Here is a 19,114-nt window from a genome sequence, read left to right on the forward strand (position 1 = left end):
GTTAACTGGGTTTTGTCCCATTTGATGACCTTTCTTGCCACAGCGGTTAAATGAGTCACTGCAGTAGTTCAGTTAGTAACATGGTCGTTAAGTGAATATGGCTTCCCCGTTGACATGGCTTGTCAGGAGGTTGCAAAAGGCGATCCCATGACCCCAGGACACTGCAACTGTCATAAATGTGAACCAGTTGCCAAGCATCTGAATTTTGATCATGTGACCATGGGGATGTTACAAAGGTCGTAGCTTTGAAAAGCAGTCATAACTCACATTTTTCAGTGCTGTTGTAACTTTGAATGGTCACTAAATGAATTGTAAGTTGAGGACTACTTTTGTGTGTGTGTGTGTGTGTGTGTGTGTGTGTGTGTGTGTGTGTTGGCTTTGCTGGCTGAGGAATTCTGGGAGTTGAAGTCCACAAGTCTTAAAGTTGCCAAGTTTGGAGACCCCTGATCTATTAAAAGCAACAGAGTTTGCAAGGGGCAGAAGAGGGGAGAAGGCAGGTGCGGTGAAGAAGAAACAGCAATGCTACCTTAGAGCTGAAGAAGCTTCTTGGATGAGAAGCGAAAGGTCTTCAAAGAAAAACCAGAGAGTCCAACTGCCTCTTGAAAAAAAGCACCTTTGGGGACAACCAAGACCTGGATGGCTGAGAATCTCCTCAGACAAACCATATGAGATGAACGATTCCCGGGCGAAGCCGGTGCAACCTGGACCTGCCAACCCAGGGATCCTCCTCCATAACCACCACTTGAGCAGCAACTTTTTGGCCTCCCCCGCGCCTTGTTCTGGACGGGAAGGTCGGAGAAAAGCAACCGAAGGCACCGAGGAGGGGAGGCTAATCCGTCCCCGGCGCACACGGTGCGCTCCAGGCCCCAGGTTGGAGCTGGCCCTGCTCGGCCCGGAGTGGCTGGAAGCTGCTTCCTGCTCGTGCCGCCGCCGCCGCCGCCAAGCGCAAGGCCGGAGAGCGCGCGGTGCCTGGCACCGACCGGCCAGAAGCTGAGGAGACCGACCGACTGACCGGCGGCTCTGAGCTCCAGTTCGGGCAGGGTCTGCCTCCCGCCAGCCTCTCTGAGGGGCGAAGGAGGAGCGAAGGCGGGGCGGTCCCGGAGCGCGCAGGGAAAAAAAGAAAAGAAAAAAAAAAGAGAGAAAAGTTTTGCCCGGAGTTTGTGGAGGCGGCGAGGCGAGGCCAGACGAGGCGCGGGCACCTTCCAGGATGGACGCCCTCAAATCCGCCGGGAGGGCCATCATCCGCAGCCCCAGCATCGCCAAGCAGAGCTGGGCCAGCGGCCGGCACAAGAGTAAGTTACGGCCAGGCGGGGAGCCACGGAGCCTTTTCGCCCTGCCTCAGCCGGCTCAGCTCGGGGCCTTCGCCGCTCGGAGGGCAAAGGGGGGCTCCGCATCGCCGGGCAATAGTAGGGACGGCCGAGGAAGGAGATCCTAAGCCTTTTTTTTTCTACAAGGAGGGGCAGGGTAAGCGGAGAAAGACGAGGATGACGGCATTTCGCAGGGAAGGGGTGGGAGGAGAAGGAGGAAGGGGGGGTTTCCCTCTGGCGGCCGGGTATCCCCCCTCTCGGATGGGGACGCGGGGCTGGGGGCGGCAGCGGCGGCCGGGGGAATCCCAGCGAAAGTGGAAGCGTAACTTTGTGTCGGCGAACTTTTCGCAAAGGAGCCGGCGGCTCTCCTCGAATTGCAGCCGCCTTCGCCCGCGCGCGGTGTCTGATTTCCCCGGGTCCGGTCGGAAGAGCGCCAGCCCGGAATGGGAGCTTTTTAACTTAACAGAGGTCTCCAAACTTGAGCCACTTTAAGACTTGTTGGACTTCAACTCCCAGAATTCTCCAGCCAGTTTGGGCCTGTTTTATGCTGGTTGGAGAATTCTGGGAGTTGAAGTCCAACAAGTCTTGAAGTGGCCAAGTTTTGGGGACCCCTGTTTTTAGCGCCTTCCGAACAGAGGTGGGGTTTCTCAACCTTTTGCATCTTTTAAAGAGGCGCGGACTACAACTCCCAAAATTCCGTGGGGAATTCTGGGAGTTGAAGTCCACGCAGCCTTAAAGTTGCTTAAGGTTGCCGAACGTCGGCTTCAAGTTCTTAAAACTTTCCAATTCTGTTTCCCCCTCATCATCTCCCTCAGGTAGTTTTGGACTACCGTTCCCAGAATTCCTAGCAAGTGACTGTACTGGCTGGTGATGCTGGGACCGGTAGTCCGAATGTGTTCTGGAGATAAAATGGGTCGTAGGTTTTGTTTGCTACCGGGCACGCGTTCTTTCAATCTTTAAAGGTCTTTAAAATGGTTTTATAAGCTGAAAAGTCGTAAGAATGCAAAAACCGGAAGTGTCAGAGAACACTTGCCTCCCTCTCCGTTTGCACCCGACATAGTTGCCTACTGCGTGAGTGATGCTGCTGCAATTTCTGTTGTTTGCTTTGTTAAAATTTCTACTGTGGGATTGTTAAAGCGGGGCTTCATCCTTTTTTTTATTTTTATTTTTGAGCTCTGATAGGACTGAATACAAATATTAACAAGAGTTCCTTGCCACACTGATTTCTCTGATTGCGTTTGTCTCTGTGGGTTGCACAGGAAATCTAAACCACTCTTTAAAGGTGAGAGATCCAAAGCCTCCTTTAGCCAGGATGAGATTAAGTCACCATTAATCCCCTAACAGGCTGGGATTGTACACAGTCCTTACCTGGATTTACTCCATTTTTAACTTCCAGAATCTTGGAATCTGGACTTTTGACAACTAAAGCATAGGCTCACAAATTCCCAGTTGAAAATAAAAAATTCCGTGGAAGGTGATCCACGTGAGTGAGCATTTGATATTATGAAATCAGACAGAACTTTGTTATCTCGCTGTACCTACTATTCCTAGTTAGCAAATTGAGGTTATCTTTTCATGAGATCTAGCTGACAGTTGGGTGGATGGAACAGCAACAGATATTTCTTTACTGGATTTATATGCCACTCCAGTCAAAAGTGAATCTCAAATGGCTAACATGCTTCCAAACAGTAATAGGATTAAAAACAAAATGCAGCTACCAATGTGCGTTATCCAGACACCCGAGAACAACCATAACACATAAATATTCATTCTCCTTGACTGATCAAATGCAACCCACTGAAGGCCCACTGAAGCAGTTGGGATCTGCCTTAATTGTTTTCCCAAAAATTAACAGTGGTGGTCTAACCTGTTATTTGAGGAAGATGCTGCTCCAGAGAAGGAGGTATTTGTGTTATTTCTTTTTCTGTGGCTTCTTATTATGGGCCATGCCCTGAACTCCAATGATTGGGCTGATGAATAAGGACAATGAAATAAACAGATGGGAATCCAGACAGCTGTGATCTTCATTCAACTGAATAGATCTAGTTTGAAAAGAGCAGGCTCTGCTGATCAGAATGATGTAATTCGGACTCTTCTATTTATAAAACCACCCAGTGTTGTCCTTCTTCTGATGTATGACAATGTATCATCTTAATATCTAACAAGAGGCGACTTCTTGTGACTCTTGAGGATGCAAGGAATGGACCATTACTCCAAAAATATCCTGCAATTCTGAAGGGGTTATGAGCTAATGATGCAATTTATGGTCTTTTGTGTTGTGAAAATGGATGGAAATAACATGAATAGTCCAGATTTCTTTTGGGGAGAGGGAATACAATGTTGTTGATAAAAAGGGAAAAGAAGCATGAAATATTTGTCTAATGCAAGGCTATCCAAACTTGACAAGTTTAAGACTTGTAGACTTCAATTCCCAGAATTCCTCAACCAGGAATTCTGGGAGTTAAAAGTTCATAATTCCTCAGCCAGGAATTCTGGGAATTAAAAGTTCATAATTCCTCAGCCAGGAATTCCAGGAGTTAAAAGTTCACAAGCTTTAAAATTGCCAAGTTTGGAGACCCCTGGTCCATAATTTTCAGAGTCCTCTAGTGCAGAGGTCTTCAACCTTGGCAACTTTAAGACTTGTGGACTTCAACTCCCAGAATTCTCCAGCTGGCTGGAGAATTCTGGGAGTTGAAGTCCACAAGTCTTAAAGTTGCCAAGGTTGGAGACCTCTGCTCTAGTGGTTTTCTAACTATTAGCATATTTTTTTAAGTTTGGGGTTTTTTTAGACATGGGATGTAATTATCACCTAAATATTAGGACTCAAATTTCAAACAGTAATATGTAAGTAAGATAACGTAATGGACATTTGGGCAGCAGTGATTCCATCCTCCTGAAAAAGCAAACCCCTTTGAAGGCCATCACCAACTGGGACCCCCCTGTGCCTGGGAAGAGGGGGCAGACTACTTGAAAGTAGACATCATGTTTCCTCCCGTTCCATCCCTCAGGTGTCCCTGGCTTTGCAAACCAAATGGGGATTCAAGGCTTTTGTCTTTTGCTTAGTCTCAGCTTTTTCACGTCTCATGTCTTCCCGATCGCAGCAACCGGATACATTGATTCAGACAGACAACAACTACCTTTGGAAAAGTTAACATTTTTTTTCTGAATAAACCTCAAAATAGGAATCACCCTTCCCACCCATCCTTGCATATCTTGTTTTGCTTTTTTTTTTACATAGCAAGTTATAATTAAATTTAAGTGAGCAACTCTACTCTGTGTGTCATGTAAACATAGTCTTGATGACTGTAACTTATTCTTTTTCCTGGACAAGATGATTTAAATGGCCTCCCTCCCTCCTCCTCCTCCTCCTCTTTCTTCCCCCTTCTCCTCCTCCTCCCCTCTCTGAGGGAGATGAGCAGGTAAGAGTAGGATAAATAAATAAATAACATTGATCTTCTCTTCCTTGTTTATCTCCCCTTCCTCCTCCCCTTCATTCTCATTCTCTTTAAATGAAAATGAGAACCACAAACAACACACTATTTTGGGGGGAGGGACTAAATGTTAGCATCATGCACCCTGAGACCCCAGTGCCCCTCCTCCATCATTCATTTATAATTCAGTGTGTCATGCAAATCCAGATAGATGCATTACTTGAATAAGCCAACCATCCCTGAGTTATCCCTGGGTAAAGGTGCCCCAGAGACAGTCTGGGTCAGCAAGGAAGGTTGGTCTGGAGAATTGTTAATGTTTGGAAAGGTCAGAGCAGCTAATCTAACAGGGCTCTATAAAGTTTTCAAATTGTAGCAGTTGCTGGAGCCATTGGTGAGTCTCAAAATTTGAAAACTTTTGCATTTTAGCAGGGTTTTGGAGGCATGCAAATAATGGCTGACACAATACCTATAAAAATGTAGGTTTGGTTCAGTTTAGGAAGCCTATTTCTATAGGTTATTAACAAAGGCCCTTCTTTCATCACTCCTTATTACCCATCCCCTCCCACTTGGGACTGTATGACTGTAACTTTGTCGCTTGTATCCTTACGATTTATATTGACTGTTTCGTAGTATGATTTGATTGCTTATTGTACCCTGTGACTATCATTAAATGTTGTACCTTACGATTCTTGACGAATGTATATTTTCTTTTTATGAGAGCATATGCAGCAAGACAAATTCTTTGTGTGTCCAATCACACTTGGCCAATAAAGAATTCTATCACTATCTATCACTATCACTTTGTCATCTGAATCGTGAAGGGGTTTCCCCCCCCCCACCGCTTTTTTCGGTAGTGGAGCTCCCAAGAAAGGCTCTGTCTGTCCTCTACAATGTCTTCCTAGACCTAGATTTATTTATTCAATGTGTAGAATCATCCATCCAAACTCAAGACTCTGCATGGATTACAGAAAGGACGAATACAATCTTAAAACACATGAAAGCATATAAAATCAATGCAGTACAAACTACCATCATTCCAGCTGAACAGCTGCTTTTATATTCTGAGAATTGATAGCGTGTCCCGATTGTGCTCTTTTGATTAATTCTGCTTTTGCAATTTGCTGCTTTCACTTACTGCTACGCATTTCACATTTTATCTATTGTTATTTGTAGCTATCCTGATGAATTGCTTGAGTGCTGGGGTTAAAATCATGCCAGCAGTTTTTGTACAGGCCTTTTAAAACAGTGTTGTCTGATTGGCCCTATCTTTTAGCCTATGTCTAAAGAGGGATACTAGAAGTGAAATTTTACGGCACAAGTTAGCTGGGGCCAGGTTCCTGAAAGATCATTTCCTCCCATAATTATTTGCCCGGAATGTAAGATAATCTTCTATACCTTTTAGTTGCCAAGTTGGGGGGAAAATCCCTCAAAGGATTGTGTTAAATATACTTGTGACCTGTTTAAGGGAAAATCCCTCAAAGGATTGTGTTAAATATACTTGTGACCTGGCTCACATATTTAATCTCTCTATGCCTTTATTATACCCCATATCACTGATGGAAGGGACTTCAGTGAGTTATTAGTACAGTACAAGTGAGGTTCAAACTGGAGATTTCCTGATCTTCCTGCTCAGGTTTTTAGTCACCTTGCTGTAATTTATAAGCTTCCTGTCTGGTTTTAAAACATAGCAGTTAATGGTATAGTCATAAAAGCAAATACATTTTGAAACTCAGCTTCTGGTTTTTCCTTTCTGCTGTATTACGTGTATAACCTTGTGAAGTTGCTTACAAAGCTATAGGTTAGCCTGAGAAGATTAAAAAAATAAAATAAAACCAAAAGAATGATGAATCACATCCTGTTGCATCTTTAAGAGAAAAAATATTGTAGACCTCTAAAAATCTGTGAGTTCTTTATAAAACTGGAGTAAATGGCCAAACCTGGTCAGTCAATCAATATTTCTTGAGGCTCAGATCTGTAGATTTTTAGTTAGTTGGATTCTAGTTTCATGGCAATTTTTGCTAAAAAGTTTTGTTGTTCCTGTTCTCTTTTTCCTGTTCCCTTAACAAAAAAAGCCCTTTAAAATAATCCAGTGTGCGTTAAAAGCTGATATTCAGAGTCCCAAATGTGCTTTTTCAAGAGGCAACTGGACTTTCTAGTTTCTGTTTGAAGATGTTTCGCTTCTCATCCAAGGAGCTTCTTCAGGTTTTTTCTCCTTCAAAGGAAAATCAGAAAGTCTAGTTGCCTCTTGGGACAACCATGGCAAATTATTCAGACTGTATGCAGGTAGTCCTCGACTTACAACCTGTTGTGGTTAGCCGGCAGCAGGTGCAGATGGCTTAGGAGAGCGAGGACTCAGATGAGGGGCCAGGACCATTAGAAGTGGACTGCTGCCTTCAGAGATTGTGGGGGCTGGCAGCAGTGATGAGGAGGTTCCCGAGGAGCCTGTGCCAAGTGCATGTGCATGCAGGATTACTCGCAGGAAAGAGCAGCTGCAACAGCATGGGCGACTCGGACTGCAAGGTAATGGCCCCTCCTTCAAGAAGATAAAAGCCAGTTGTGAATGAACATACTTTGCAGAAGGCAAAAACGTTTTGAAACTTGAGCCTCATGGACATTCCAGTATCCTGAGTTTGTATTTGAAGATTCTTATTTTGCAAATTATTTCTTGTCTGTTATCTTTTGGCAAGCCTCGCACAGTTTGGCAAGGCTTGTGCTTATCACAGCTAATTATTTTGTAAAAGCATTACAAGGTTTCTGTTCCTTTTGGATTGTGTTTGATTTGTTGGAAAAGGGCATTGGTCAGAACACCACCTTTTTTTTTTTAGCAGCCATTCAAAGTTACAACTGTTACAGGAAAAAGTGACTTAAAACTGGTCCTCGCCCTTACAACTGTTGCAGTCCATCACAGGATCAAATTCACACACTGGCAGCCAGCATGTATTTAAGATGGTTGCAGCATCCTGGGGTCTCACAATTGCCACCCGCAATCTTCTCGGGGCTTCTGACAAGCAAATGGGGAAAGCTGGATTTGCTTAATGACCACCTGAGTCACTTAATGAGTCACTGCAGTGATTCACTTAACAACCACGGGGCGGAAAAAAGCCATAAAATGAGGCTTGAGTCACCTAACAACCGCCTGGCTTAGCAATGAGAATTCTGGTCTCATCTGTGGCTGGTTGGTATTGATTGGCCTCAATTTGCTTTCAGAACTGCAGGATGCTTTTAATTTTAAGTATATAAGCTTAGATCAGTCAGCCTTGTGTTTTGAGTACATGATGCTCAGCTACACTTGGCTGTTGTCATAGCTGAATCTAACGTCCCTGCTCTCTGGGGTTGTAAAAAAACACTCACAACCGCTTTGTGACTCTTCCTTTCTTATCATGTACTGGATGCGACAGACTTCCAAGATTAAAAGTCTTGCCTTGAATTGTGATTCATATCCGTTGCTTCTCCTCTTTCCCTTCCTCTGCAGCTGACACTAGGATCTGTGAAAGTTTGCTGTGCGCTACAACACATGAAATGGAGTGCTGTTGTTCTGTAGAAGTATAAAAAAAAAATATTCTTGAGGATGTTTAAATCGTTGCTCTCCTTCAGTGCGGGATTTGAAAATGCTGGGTACCACTGTGAGCATCTCTGACAAGCAACTGTTTAGTTGTGGCTTAAATGGGGCTTTAAAAGTCCACATTCTGGACAAAGAGGACCACTGGTTTGAAAGAGGGATCAAAGAGGTGTTGGAAGAAATATCCTTCTGGGTTCGCTTCCAAGTGGGGAAAAAAACACTGGAAATATGGAGGCCGCTTTGAAAGAAGGTTTATTGATGAACAGGATGGGTTCCTGGGCAGAAAAGGGAAGAAAATGCTGAGAGTGCCTGGGTTCTATACCCTCCTCTGGCTTTGAACTTCCTGGAGGATGGGAAGAATATCCTGATTGGTTTCTGTCAGAGGTCATAACTAGCGTTGTAGGTTGTCTGTGTGCAAAGTTTGGTTGAAAATTTCTGGGTGGTGCAATGAAGGGCAATTAAATGGCTCTGCCTGAAGGAGGTAGATCTTTGTTATGTAGAATAGGCTGCTCCCGACCTTAATGGCCCATTAACAAAGTGTGTGTGTGTGTGTGTGAATTTCTGCCTCTCTGAGTTTCTACTTCTCTTTTAGGGGAAATATTCTGCCTTTTTAGTATATCCTAAAATATTTCATTTTTCTAGGAGAGGGGTGAGTTTTAACTTCCAACAGAGGCATCTACATTAAGACTGAATAGCCCTTTCTCAACAGAGGGGGAGGGATATAGACATCACCTATCTACGGTCCTTTCAGCAATTCCAAGAAGGTTCCACACCGATTTGCACTATTCAGGGCACAGATAGACCTCCAAGTGGCCTCATCAACTCTCAGAAAGAGTACTAACAACCAGATGACTGCAAGGAATATAAATCCTTCCGTCCTCCACCATTCAGTTAGAACTGAAGAAGCTTCTTAGATGAGAAGTGAAAAAGCTTCAAGAAAAAAAATAAAGCCCAGCTGCCTTTTGAAAAAGCCCCTTTGGGATGACAATGACCTGGGTGACTGAGAATCTCCTTAGACATTTATGGCTTAAACATTTCTAGCAAAAAATACTTTCCTATTGATTCTACTGAAGCCATTTTGAGCAGTGTTTCTCCATCTTAGCACCTTTAAGATGTGTCAAGTTCAATTCCTAGATTTAGTAATTTCTTGCTAATAGATTTGAAATACATTTTGGGGGGGGACAGAAATGTGGACCTTTAACATTTAGCATCTGTCCTTAAAATTACAATTGTGTGTGCATGTTTCAAGATGTACATCTTTTCCCCCACTTAACGTTGTTATTACTATACTGTCTTTTTAATTTGGTGATGATTGTTTAAAAGAAGAAAAGAAAGTAAATCTGGTATGCATATTGCCATATTTTTTTGCACATCCACACACTTATTATGGTCGAGTAAAAGTGAATATTGATGCTCTGTGTAACTCAGTGTTACAAAATAATTGTTGATACAGATCAGGAATCTTAACTTTCCCTCTTCAGACACTTCGCACAGCCAAATATTCTAAAAAAAGGATAATTTCCCCACATTTGATGCTTTCCAGATGTGTAGAGTTACAGCTTCCAACATCCTTATGCCACGTGTCGTGGCCCATACGGGCTGCGGGTCATGGAACTTATAGTTCAAGACACCTGGAATAGTCTATATGAGGGGTCTTCAACCTTGGCCACTTTAAGACTTGTGGACTTCAATTCCCAGAGCTGGCTGAGGAACACTGGGAGCTGAAGTCCACAAGTCTTTAAGTGGCCAAAGTTGGAGACCCCTGGTCTATATTAAGATTATTTGTGGCTCTTTAATCGATTACAGGTCTTCAACTTCGAGACACAAATAGGACCAAAATCACACTGCTAAGTAAGGCAATGAAGGGCCTAATTTTATGATATATATATTTTTTTGCCGAGGTTGCTAAGCAAATCACTACCGAGATGTGGTTTGTATATGTTAAAAAGACACAAATATTTAATTTTTAAGGTATTGGTGTTCTGTACCTTGTTGGGAATAGTTCTCATGGATCGAATGGCATCTTACATTTGCGAATGGTGTAAAGCAGAGGTCCCCAATCCCAAGGCTGTGTGCTGGCACCCACGCGTGTGCGCAGCTCAAGTCATGCAAGTGACAGGTCAGCACACGTGTGTGTGCAGGTCAGCTTGTAGTTGAGTTGTGTGTGTGTGTGTGTGCTGGCCCGATGTTTGCGCGGCCCAGTTCCCCTTCTCTCCCCCAGCCAGGCCACCAAGCCACAAAGGTTGGGGATCCCTGGTATAAAGGGAAGCACCCAATAACCGAAACCAAATGGCCCTTCGTTTACTCGAAGAAAGATGCCCACAGGACGGGTTTTAAACATCTCGTGATTCTGCTGGGTAATTGCATTCAAACCTTCAAAGGAGAAACCTGGCTCTTATTTCTTTTGAGAGTCTTTGAAATGTCATTTCTGGTGGGAAGCTTGAGGGAAAGGACAAGGACACGCAGTAAAAAGGGCTTTCAAAATCAATCACCCAGATGTTTTTCTATCTTGAAAACTTGTGTTGTTTTCAGTCCTTGAGGATTCTTCAGAAGTGTTAGCTGCCTTCATCCCCATCCCCAGTCATGTGCTTCTGTTGAGCCAGAGCAAGTTGGGCCATGCTAGGCTGCATGGGTTGGAGTTGGTTAAGAGGGTTTAATTCAGAGCCACAAATCTTGCACAAGCCGAACTGAAACAGCTGGTCATTTGCTGGAGCTTAAGATTTGTCCTGGTTTTGCACAAGAGAGGAGGAATTCTTGCTGGATTAGGCTTTCCTGTTCATCAGAAATTGGGCTCTGTGCTTGGAATTGAGATTGTACTGAAGAAAGGTTTAAGACAGAGGTCTCCAGACTGGGCAACTTTAAGACTTGTGGACTTCAACTCCCAGAATTCTCCAGCCAGCATAGTATATAGCTGGCTGGAGAATTCTGGGAGTTGAAGTCCACAAGTCTTAAAGTTGCCCAGTTTGGGGGCCCTGGTTTAAGAAAATGTCTCTTGCCTTCCCTGTGGCTTTATTTCACTATACCAAAGAAGCACAAAGCGGTAGAAAGAGCGATGCAAGTTCTGACTGGTAGCAAGAAGTTAGTTTTTAAGAGTTTCCTTTTCTGCGTGTCTCTGTATATGTGAAAACACCTGTGCCTTTAAACAGAAAGTTGGTATGCAGGGAACGTGCTGAGTCAGGAGTCCTTTTAGTGGCGTGCTAGGGATTTGTCTGTAGTCTTTTCCGCCTTTTTCCTGTCTTTGCAGAAGTTTGTACAGTAAAAGTTTAGCTTCTCAGTCAGAATGAAGAATATTTTGCAATTTCCTGTCTTTGGTCAATTCAACACAGCAAGGCAGGCTGTTGTACTCAAAAGCCAAAGAAAAGAGCTGCTGGTCTTCTAAGAAATACACAACATACACTCCTCCCCTTGGTAGTTTTGTGTTCAAAAGTCTTTTCAGCCTGCCCGCTAAACCTTGTTATAGTAATATTTAAGTAGCAACTCTGAATTCTTTGATGCTTAAATGTTGGCCTTCTGCATCCTTTTGTCCTTTCTGATCATCGATCTCCAACCTTGGCAACTTTAAGACTTGTGAACCAACTCAGCAAAGCTGGCTGAGGAATTCTGGAAACTGTAGTCCCCAATCTTAAAGTTGCCAATGTTGGAGACCCCTGCTTCAAAGTGTTGGGACTGTTACTTTTAGAATTCCCACCAAAAATAGCTTATCAAGGAGTTATGGCTTCAACTGTTATGGAGGTAGGGAAGATTATGGTAAGTTACCTGCAAATTTTACTTCAAGGAATATTTTGTGGATCAAGGTAACAGATCAGCCTTTGAAAATCTTATATGGACAACTAGCCTACCACTCCATGGCAGTTGAGTTGACCTGGATCAAGCAAAGGACCATAAGAAAGAAAGTCGTAATGCAAAACTGATGGAGTCATTTCAGAAATGAGCGAAATCCCCCATTTCTCTAGGAGCTGTTGACTCAAATTTTGTTCACCTCCATATGGGAGTAAATAGCAAGCAGAAACATTTCAGGGCTTGTTAATTCAGGATAACTGGCATAAGTGCAATTTATAGTTTTGAAATGCATGCAAAGTTTGTTCTTGGTTAGTATCTCTTTGGCTAAAAAATTGCCACGTTATGAGATTCTTGTTGAATCTTAGAAATGTAACCTATTTAACACATCTTGCCTGAATTGCTTGCTGCTTCGTCTGACACATAAAAACAGACATTTGGGATGCATGCCTCCAAATGTTCAGTCTTCCAGAAAGCAATGCAATGAAATGTTTCCCATGGAAAAGTAACTGGCCATGGGTTCATTATTTTCCAGACATTACAGGGCTATTGCTTAAAAGAATGGTGACGGGAATAGGGTATGTCTTGTTTAATGAAAAGAAGGACTAGAAGTTGTGAACGTCCAACATTGGAGGTTTTAAAGAAGAGATTGGACAATCATTGGTCAGGAATACTTGAGCAGGGGGGTTGAACTAGAGAAGGACTTCAAGATCCCTTCCAACTCTGTTATTCTGTTAAAAGGACAAGCAGACTTAAAATATAGAATAACAGGATTGGATGGGACCTTAGAGATCCTCTAGACCAACCCCCTACTCAAGCAGGAGACCCTATAACGTTCTGGACAAATGGCTGTGTAGTCTCTTCTTGAAAACCTCCAGTGATGGACCAACCACAACTTCTGGAGGCAGGCTGTTCCTTGGATGAATTGTTCTCTCAGGAAATGTCTTAGTTCTAGGTAGGATCTCTCTTTAAAGCAGGGGTCTCCAACCTTGGCCACTTTAAGCCTGGCGGACTTCAACTCCCAGAATTCCCCAGCCAGCAAAGCTGGCTGGGGAATTCTGGGAGTTGAAGTCCGCCAGGCTTAAAGTGGCCAAGGTTGGAGACCCCTGCTTTAAACGATCATTTCTTGTCCAGCCTTCAGCTGCTTTGGAGAATAGACCGACGCTCTCTTCTCTGTGACAGCCCTTCAAGCACTGGAAGGCTGCTTTCATGTTACCCCCTACTCCTTCCCTTCGTTAGACTAGCCATGCCTAGTTTCGAATGTATAGTGTGTTGTTCTATTTTTCAGAAATCTGCTAGGGTTCACTTTTTAAGTTGCCCCATCGCCAATATTTCAAAATCCATTCCCATCATGTTCTCCCTTTTCACTCTTTACCTAGCGATCTGCGGTGACAGTTTGGATTTACATAACTGCATTGAGCCATGGTTTAAACAGGAGCGCTAGTTAGCTGTATTTGCACAACACGTAACGCTAAAAACGAAACAAATCACACGATTGCTTAGCAGGTTGCACGAATCCAGCAAGAAAGACTCTGATTTTCTTTCTGTTAACTTACCACAGAGGTCTGAAACTAGCAGTTTTCTGATTCTATTTTTGCAGCCCGATCACTATCATATTACCTCTCCATGCAAATACATCTATGATTGGTTCTAAAAATAAAACTTCATCTCTGAACCTGCATGGAAGTCTTAAATTAGGATTTTCTTCCAAGCCTCCTCACATGGGGTGGGCTGCTGGAGGTTTGCAGGGGTTCAGGAGAGCCCCTAGCTAAGACTCTGTGCAGTTCGGAGAACCCCCAAATCCCACTCTTGACTGGCCCCGCCCACCCTGCCCCACCCCTCCCCAGGAGTCCCCCACACGGCCTGTTTTGGATGAAGGTAAGTGCAGGGCGCGCACGGAGGCTCGGGGAATGGCAAAAAACGGGTCTCCTGGAAGTTTGGGAAGGGCGGAAACAGGCCCGTTTCCGGCTTCCAGAGAGCCTCTGGAGCCCAGGAGGCCGTTTTTGCCCTCCCAGAAGCTCGAGGAAAGCCTCAGGAGCCCGGGGAGGGCAAAAAAAACCCCACACCATGGTGCAGGAGGCCAACTAGGCCACACCCACCATGCAGGGGTGGGATTCTACCAGTTCGCATTCAAAGTTACAATGGCACTGAAAAAAGTGACTTATGACCGTTTTTCACACTTACAACTGTTGCAACATCCCCACAGTCTTGAGAGGCCAGGCGAGGAGATGCGTGCCTCGATGTGAGTGATATTGAATTGGCCACGCCCAGCCAATAACATGACCACCAAGCCACGTCCACCTGGTCACATGACCACCAAGCCACGCCCACCACCTAAGCCACACCCACAGAACCAGTTGTTAAAAAATTTGAATCCCACCCCTGCCACCATGCCCACGCCCACCTGGCAACTGGGCAGAGAACCCGTTGCTAAAAATTTTGAAGTCCACCCCTGGCTCCTCACCATCTGGGATCTCTGTTTAATGCTAAATATACTTCTCTATTCCTCCCATAGAAGGTTCACTTCAGAGCATTTTAATTCCCAGCACCCCACTCAAAAAAAAATATGTCTTTTCCTTTAGCTTTTTAATTTTATCTGGATGATGTATGATATTCGGCATTTATAGATAATAATTCATCTCACTGTGTTATGATGTTTTTCCTAATTGGCTGCGTATAATGTTCTTGCATAGGCCTAGTGTAATTTTAAATTTTCACAAGTCAAAGTGAGAATTTGTCAATGGATGGAAAGGATGAAATGAATATCAACAATTAATGTAAGCAGTTCTCGCCTCCTCCCTAGCTTCTCTAAAGACGGGTCTTTAATTAATGTTTAAGCTCTGACAGTTCTAGATGAGTGGAGGGGGAAAAACCTCCTTGTAAACTCTTCTGCTCTGGTTTAACTTTTAAAAGCATTTATTCATAACCAGGATGGAAATGATTGACATAACTTCATGGAATTGAGGTTGCTAATGGGAGGAAAATGGAAGCTGCCTCATATTTTAGGGATGGGATTTCAACTTCTCCATCTACTTCATAGCTCTGAGAATTTATGGAGTTTCCCCCCCCCCAAGTGCTCACAGGTGCATTCCTGCACAGCTTTTTGGGAACTGCCACACTTGGAGACCCAGTGTGATGTCATGTTGAAAGCACCAGGACAGAAACCAGGAAACCATTAATTCTAATCCTACTTTGGGGCAGGAAAGCAACTGACTTGAGTCCTTCTCTCTCAGTCCTGAGAAGGAGGCAATTGGCAAGCCACATCTGGAAACCACTTCCCTTGCCAAGAAAACTGTGAGAACTTGTCCAGGCAGTTGCCAGGAGTCAACACTGACTTGAAGGCGCACACACAGGCACACACACACACACACACACACACACGTTGAAGTGTTCCTGTTGGCTGGTTTTGCTTTAATTGTGATTGCTGCCCATTGTTGACCCTCAATAAATTCATGATTTCTTTGCTTTGGCAGTCCTTTCTCACTTTGGCAGGGAGGAGGTGGATCAGGATTTATAGACAGCTATATTATATATCCGCTTAAGTTTCTAGTTCTGAATTGTTTCTCTTGAGTACAAACCTAATTAAATTAATAAACCAAATAACATTTCACCAATGAAGAAGACAGCAGCATAGAGGCCAGGCCAAGCAATTATTTTGTTTATTCATTTAATGATGGAAAGGATGCCCCAACTTTTCAACAGACAGGATCAAAGGGGCTCTCAGATGGCCGTACAAAGAAGATTAAAGGGCATTGGTGGAACTGGGGGTGCAGGTTATTCCCGCTAGCCATGAGTTGCTTAGTTTTGAAGCTTAGTTTTTGTGTGTCTAGCACCCTGGGATTACGTTTATCTTTACTCTCCACTTTACAATGTGCAGGGTGTTGGGGTAGAACCCCTTTGCACATCCATTGAAGGAGTGTGGTAAGGTGTGAGTCCTTTGCGGTGACAGCGGTCAAGATACATGAGGAGTGTTGCTGCGCTCTCCTATTGTTGCAACATTCCTCCCTCTGTGGCCTTCCTGTGTTGAGTATTTCCTGCAGTGAGATCACATTGAAATCACTCTGTTGACTTTCTGCGTTCGGCATCCAGCTCCTGGATGTCCATATTGAGAAACCTGAGAGGAATGAGGAACAAAATGCAATGATTAGAGAGCTTCAAGGGTGGGATTCAAATTTCTTAACAACCGGTTCTGTGGGCATGGCCTAATTTGTGGGTGTGGCTTGGTCACATGACTGGGTGGGCATGGCTTGTATGTAAATATTGTAAATATTGATGTAAATATTGAATTTTTTATAAATAAAAGAGCAATTTTTACCCAAAATCAGCCAAAGCAGGCAGGCATACTGAGTTGCTCACAGAATCACAGAGTCACTCAGAGATCTACCTTTCTGCAATCTGCTACCTGAGTCTGCACTGAAAAATAGAAGCTTCAGTCCTAAGGAAGGTTCAGCTCTGTTCTCCCTGAATACCATCTCCGCAACTCCCTGAATACAATCCCTGACTGGGCCTCTGGGAAGTCTCTTGTACAAAGGCAGTACCAGTAGCGATTTAGATTAGCTAGAAAGCAAGAAATCCAACGATTTCCTGCTTTCTAGCTAATCTAAATCTCCTTGCACAGTTGATCTTTGAAAAAGCTGATGGCCGGGGGTGGGGGGGAAAGGAAAAATAGTAACTTACCAAAAATTAGGCGAAGGCATAATGCAGGTAAGTTGGAAGGTGAGCATCCCAGGTAAGGAGACTGGACAGGGAGGGGAGGGGCCAGCCAGTGGTGCAATTTGCCGGTTCTCCGAACTGCGTAGAATCGTAACAACCAGTTTGGTCTGACCAGGTATAATCCCACCGTTGGAGAGTTTCCATTCCATTCCATCCTTTATTTTCTGTCAAGGTGCAAGGATCTACTAAGCACCAATCCCACCTCCCTTAACAAATGCATGAAAAGATTGGAAGAGGGCCTAGATTTTTGTATGGATACTGAAAGTAACACTTTGTTCAATTTAATCTTTAGTAAGCTGCTTTGAACATGATGCTGCTGGCTCATGGGATAAAAGTGTCCCGATGTCTTAAATAAATGAGAAAGGTCTCATTGTTAATCAGGAATCATGGAATCCAAATGTAACTTTACTACTCCAGTGGCTAGAAGCTAGATGCCACTGGGGTGAAATTGAAATGTCTGTATGGATAAGGGGAATGAAAAAAATAGCTGAAGTATCTCGATATTAATTGTTGGGATCCAGGCATATTAAATATTTCTCCAGTCTGTTCCCCCAGCTTAGACTATTCTGTAGTTCTGCTAAAATGCATTGTTCCAGCCGTAAAGACCAGGATTTTCTAATCTCCAAATCACTAGCGTATTTCCTTTTTTTTTTTTCATTGTTGTAGTGTGTATCCTTTGTCTTGATCTACTGCTTTCACACTTCCAGTTCCCCTTCCTAGGCAGGGGAGGAAAATCTGTCTGATTTACATTTGAATATGAATTCAGTTTTGCCCGCTTGATACAACATCTCAGCTGCAACACAGTTATTATACTTCAAAAATTATTCTTTTCATGGATTCTGCTAAGTAGATTGTTCAAAAAAATGCTTTAAAAGCATATGTTAAGGATAATTATACAAACAGGGTATACTTATGAAAATAATCTATACAAAGGGAAAAGCTCAGAAATACATATATTGAGTAAAATTCTTTACAAAGATGCCCATATTAGAACAAAATACTGATAAAAGGCATAGAGGGGTTTTGGTGTAGATTTCTTTAAGGAAACACAGAACTAAGATGACAGAACAATATGTTGCCTGTTTGTTTGTGGGGAAAACTTCCTAGATGGACTCTTCCTTCTTAAAAGGCTTTATTTCAGATTCACAATATTTGATTGTCTTCAAAAACTGGAATGCAGGACGTCTTCTACTTACAACGAGCTAAAAGGATGATTAGGGGCCAAAGCATACAAAGAACGGTTGCAGGGACTGGGCATGTTCGGTTTAATGAAAAGAAGGACTAGGGGAGACATGACAGCAGTCATCCAATATTTGAGGGGCTGCCACAAAGAGGAGTGGGTCAACCTATTTTCCGAAGCACCGGAAGGCAAGACAAGAAACAATGGATGGAAACTAATCAAGGAGAGAAGCAACCTGGGATTAAGGAGAAAATTTCCTAATGGTGAGAGCAATCAACCCATGGAACAACTTGCCTTCAGAAGATGCGGGTGTTTCATCACTTGAGGCTCTTAAGAAAAGAGTGGACAGTCACCTGTCCGGAATGGTATAGGACAGTGATGGTTAACCTTTTCGGCACCAAGTGCCTAAAGCGCGCACGCATCCCCCAAAATGCAATGCACGCATACCCCACAGATGCGCCTCCCACGCATGTGTGTGTGTGAGACCCCCTGTGACCTCGTGCATGTGCCCCACCCCCACGCATGCACACCGCCCTGTGTGTGCACCCTGCCCCCAAAGACCAGTTGGTTGGCGGGAGGCGTGCGCGGTGGAGCGGAGCTGGGACTATGGTTTGCATGCCCAGAGAGAGGGCTCTGTTTGCCACCTCTGGCACAGCTGCCACAGGTTCGCCATCCCAGGTATAGGATCTGCTGAGCAGTGGGTTGGACTGGGAGACTTCCAAATTCCCTTCCAACTCTGTTATTCTATGTTCTATTCAAAGTTACAGTGGCACTGAAGAAGGTGGCTTATGACTAGTCCTCACATTGTAGCATTCCCACGGTCACATGATTCAAATTCAGGTGCTTGGTAACTAAGTTTGACACCCCTTGAGCAGGGGGTTGGACTAGAAGACCTCCAAATTCCCTTCCAACTCTGTTATTCTGTTCTGTTCCCTTGTTAAGCAAATCATCCCCCCCCCATTGCTTGTTGGAAGCCAGCTGGGAAGGTTGCAAAAAGCAAATTACATGACCTTGAGACACAGAAAGTGTCATAAATAGATGCCAGTTTGCCAGGTGCCTGGATTTTGATCCTATGATGGCGGGGAAGCTGCAACAGTTGTTCAGTGAGAGGAACAGCAGCAAATCACTTATTTAACTGCCGTTGTAA

At 43.9% G+C, this 19,114-nt stretch overlaps 1 protein-coding gene across 6 annotated transcripts in view; it reads left to right on the forward strand.

Moving 5' to 3' along the window:
• Window positions 1–454: 454 nt before the first annotated feature.
• Window positions 455–19,114, forward strand: part of LDLRAP1 (low density lipoprotein receptor adaptor protein 1) — a 79,748-nt gene continuing 61,088 nt past the window's right edge. For 2 of the 6 annotated variants that reach the window (XR_015750440.1, XM_087970616.1), the window contains exon 1: window positions 455–1,292. Coding sequence is in view for 3 of the 6 variants with exons in the window: in XM_087970616.1 (XP_087826742.1) it covers window positions 1,208–1,292 (85 nt within the window). In the remaining 3 variants the exon portion in view is untranslated. Of the gene's footprint in view, window positions 1,293–2,246; window positions 2,379–4,667; window positions 5,130–19,114 lie in introns of those variants that run through there. The other 4 variants (XM_087970617.1, XM_087970620.1, XM_087970619.1 and 1 more) reach the window with 3 other exon arrangements.

This window comes from Notechis scutatus, chromosome 8 (genome assembly GCF_049901735.1).
Source record: "Notechis scutatus isolate UNSWTSFEM ecotype Mainland chromosome 8, rNotScu1.2, whole genome shotgun sequence".
NCBI classification, from domain to species: domain Eukaryota; kingdom Metazoa; phylum Chordata; class Lepidosauria; order Squamata; family Elapidae; genus Notechis; species Notechis scutatus.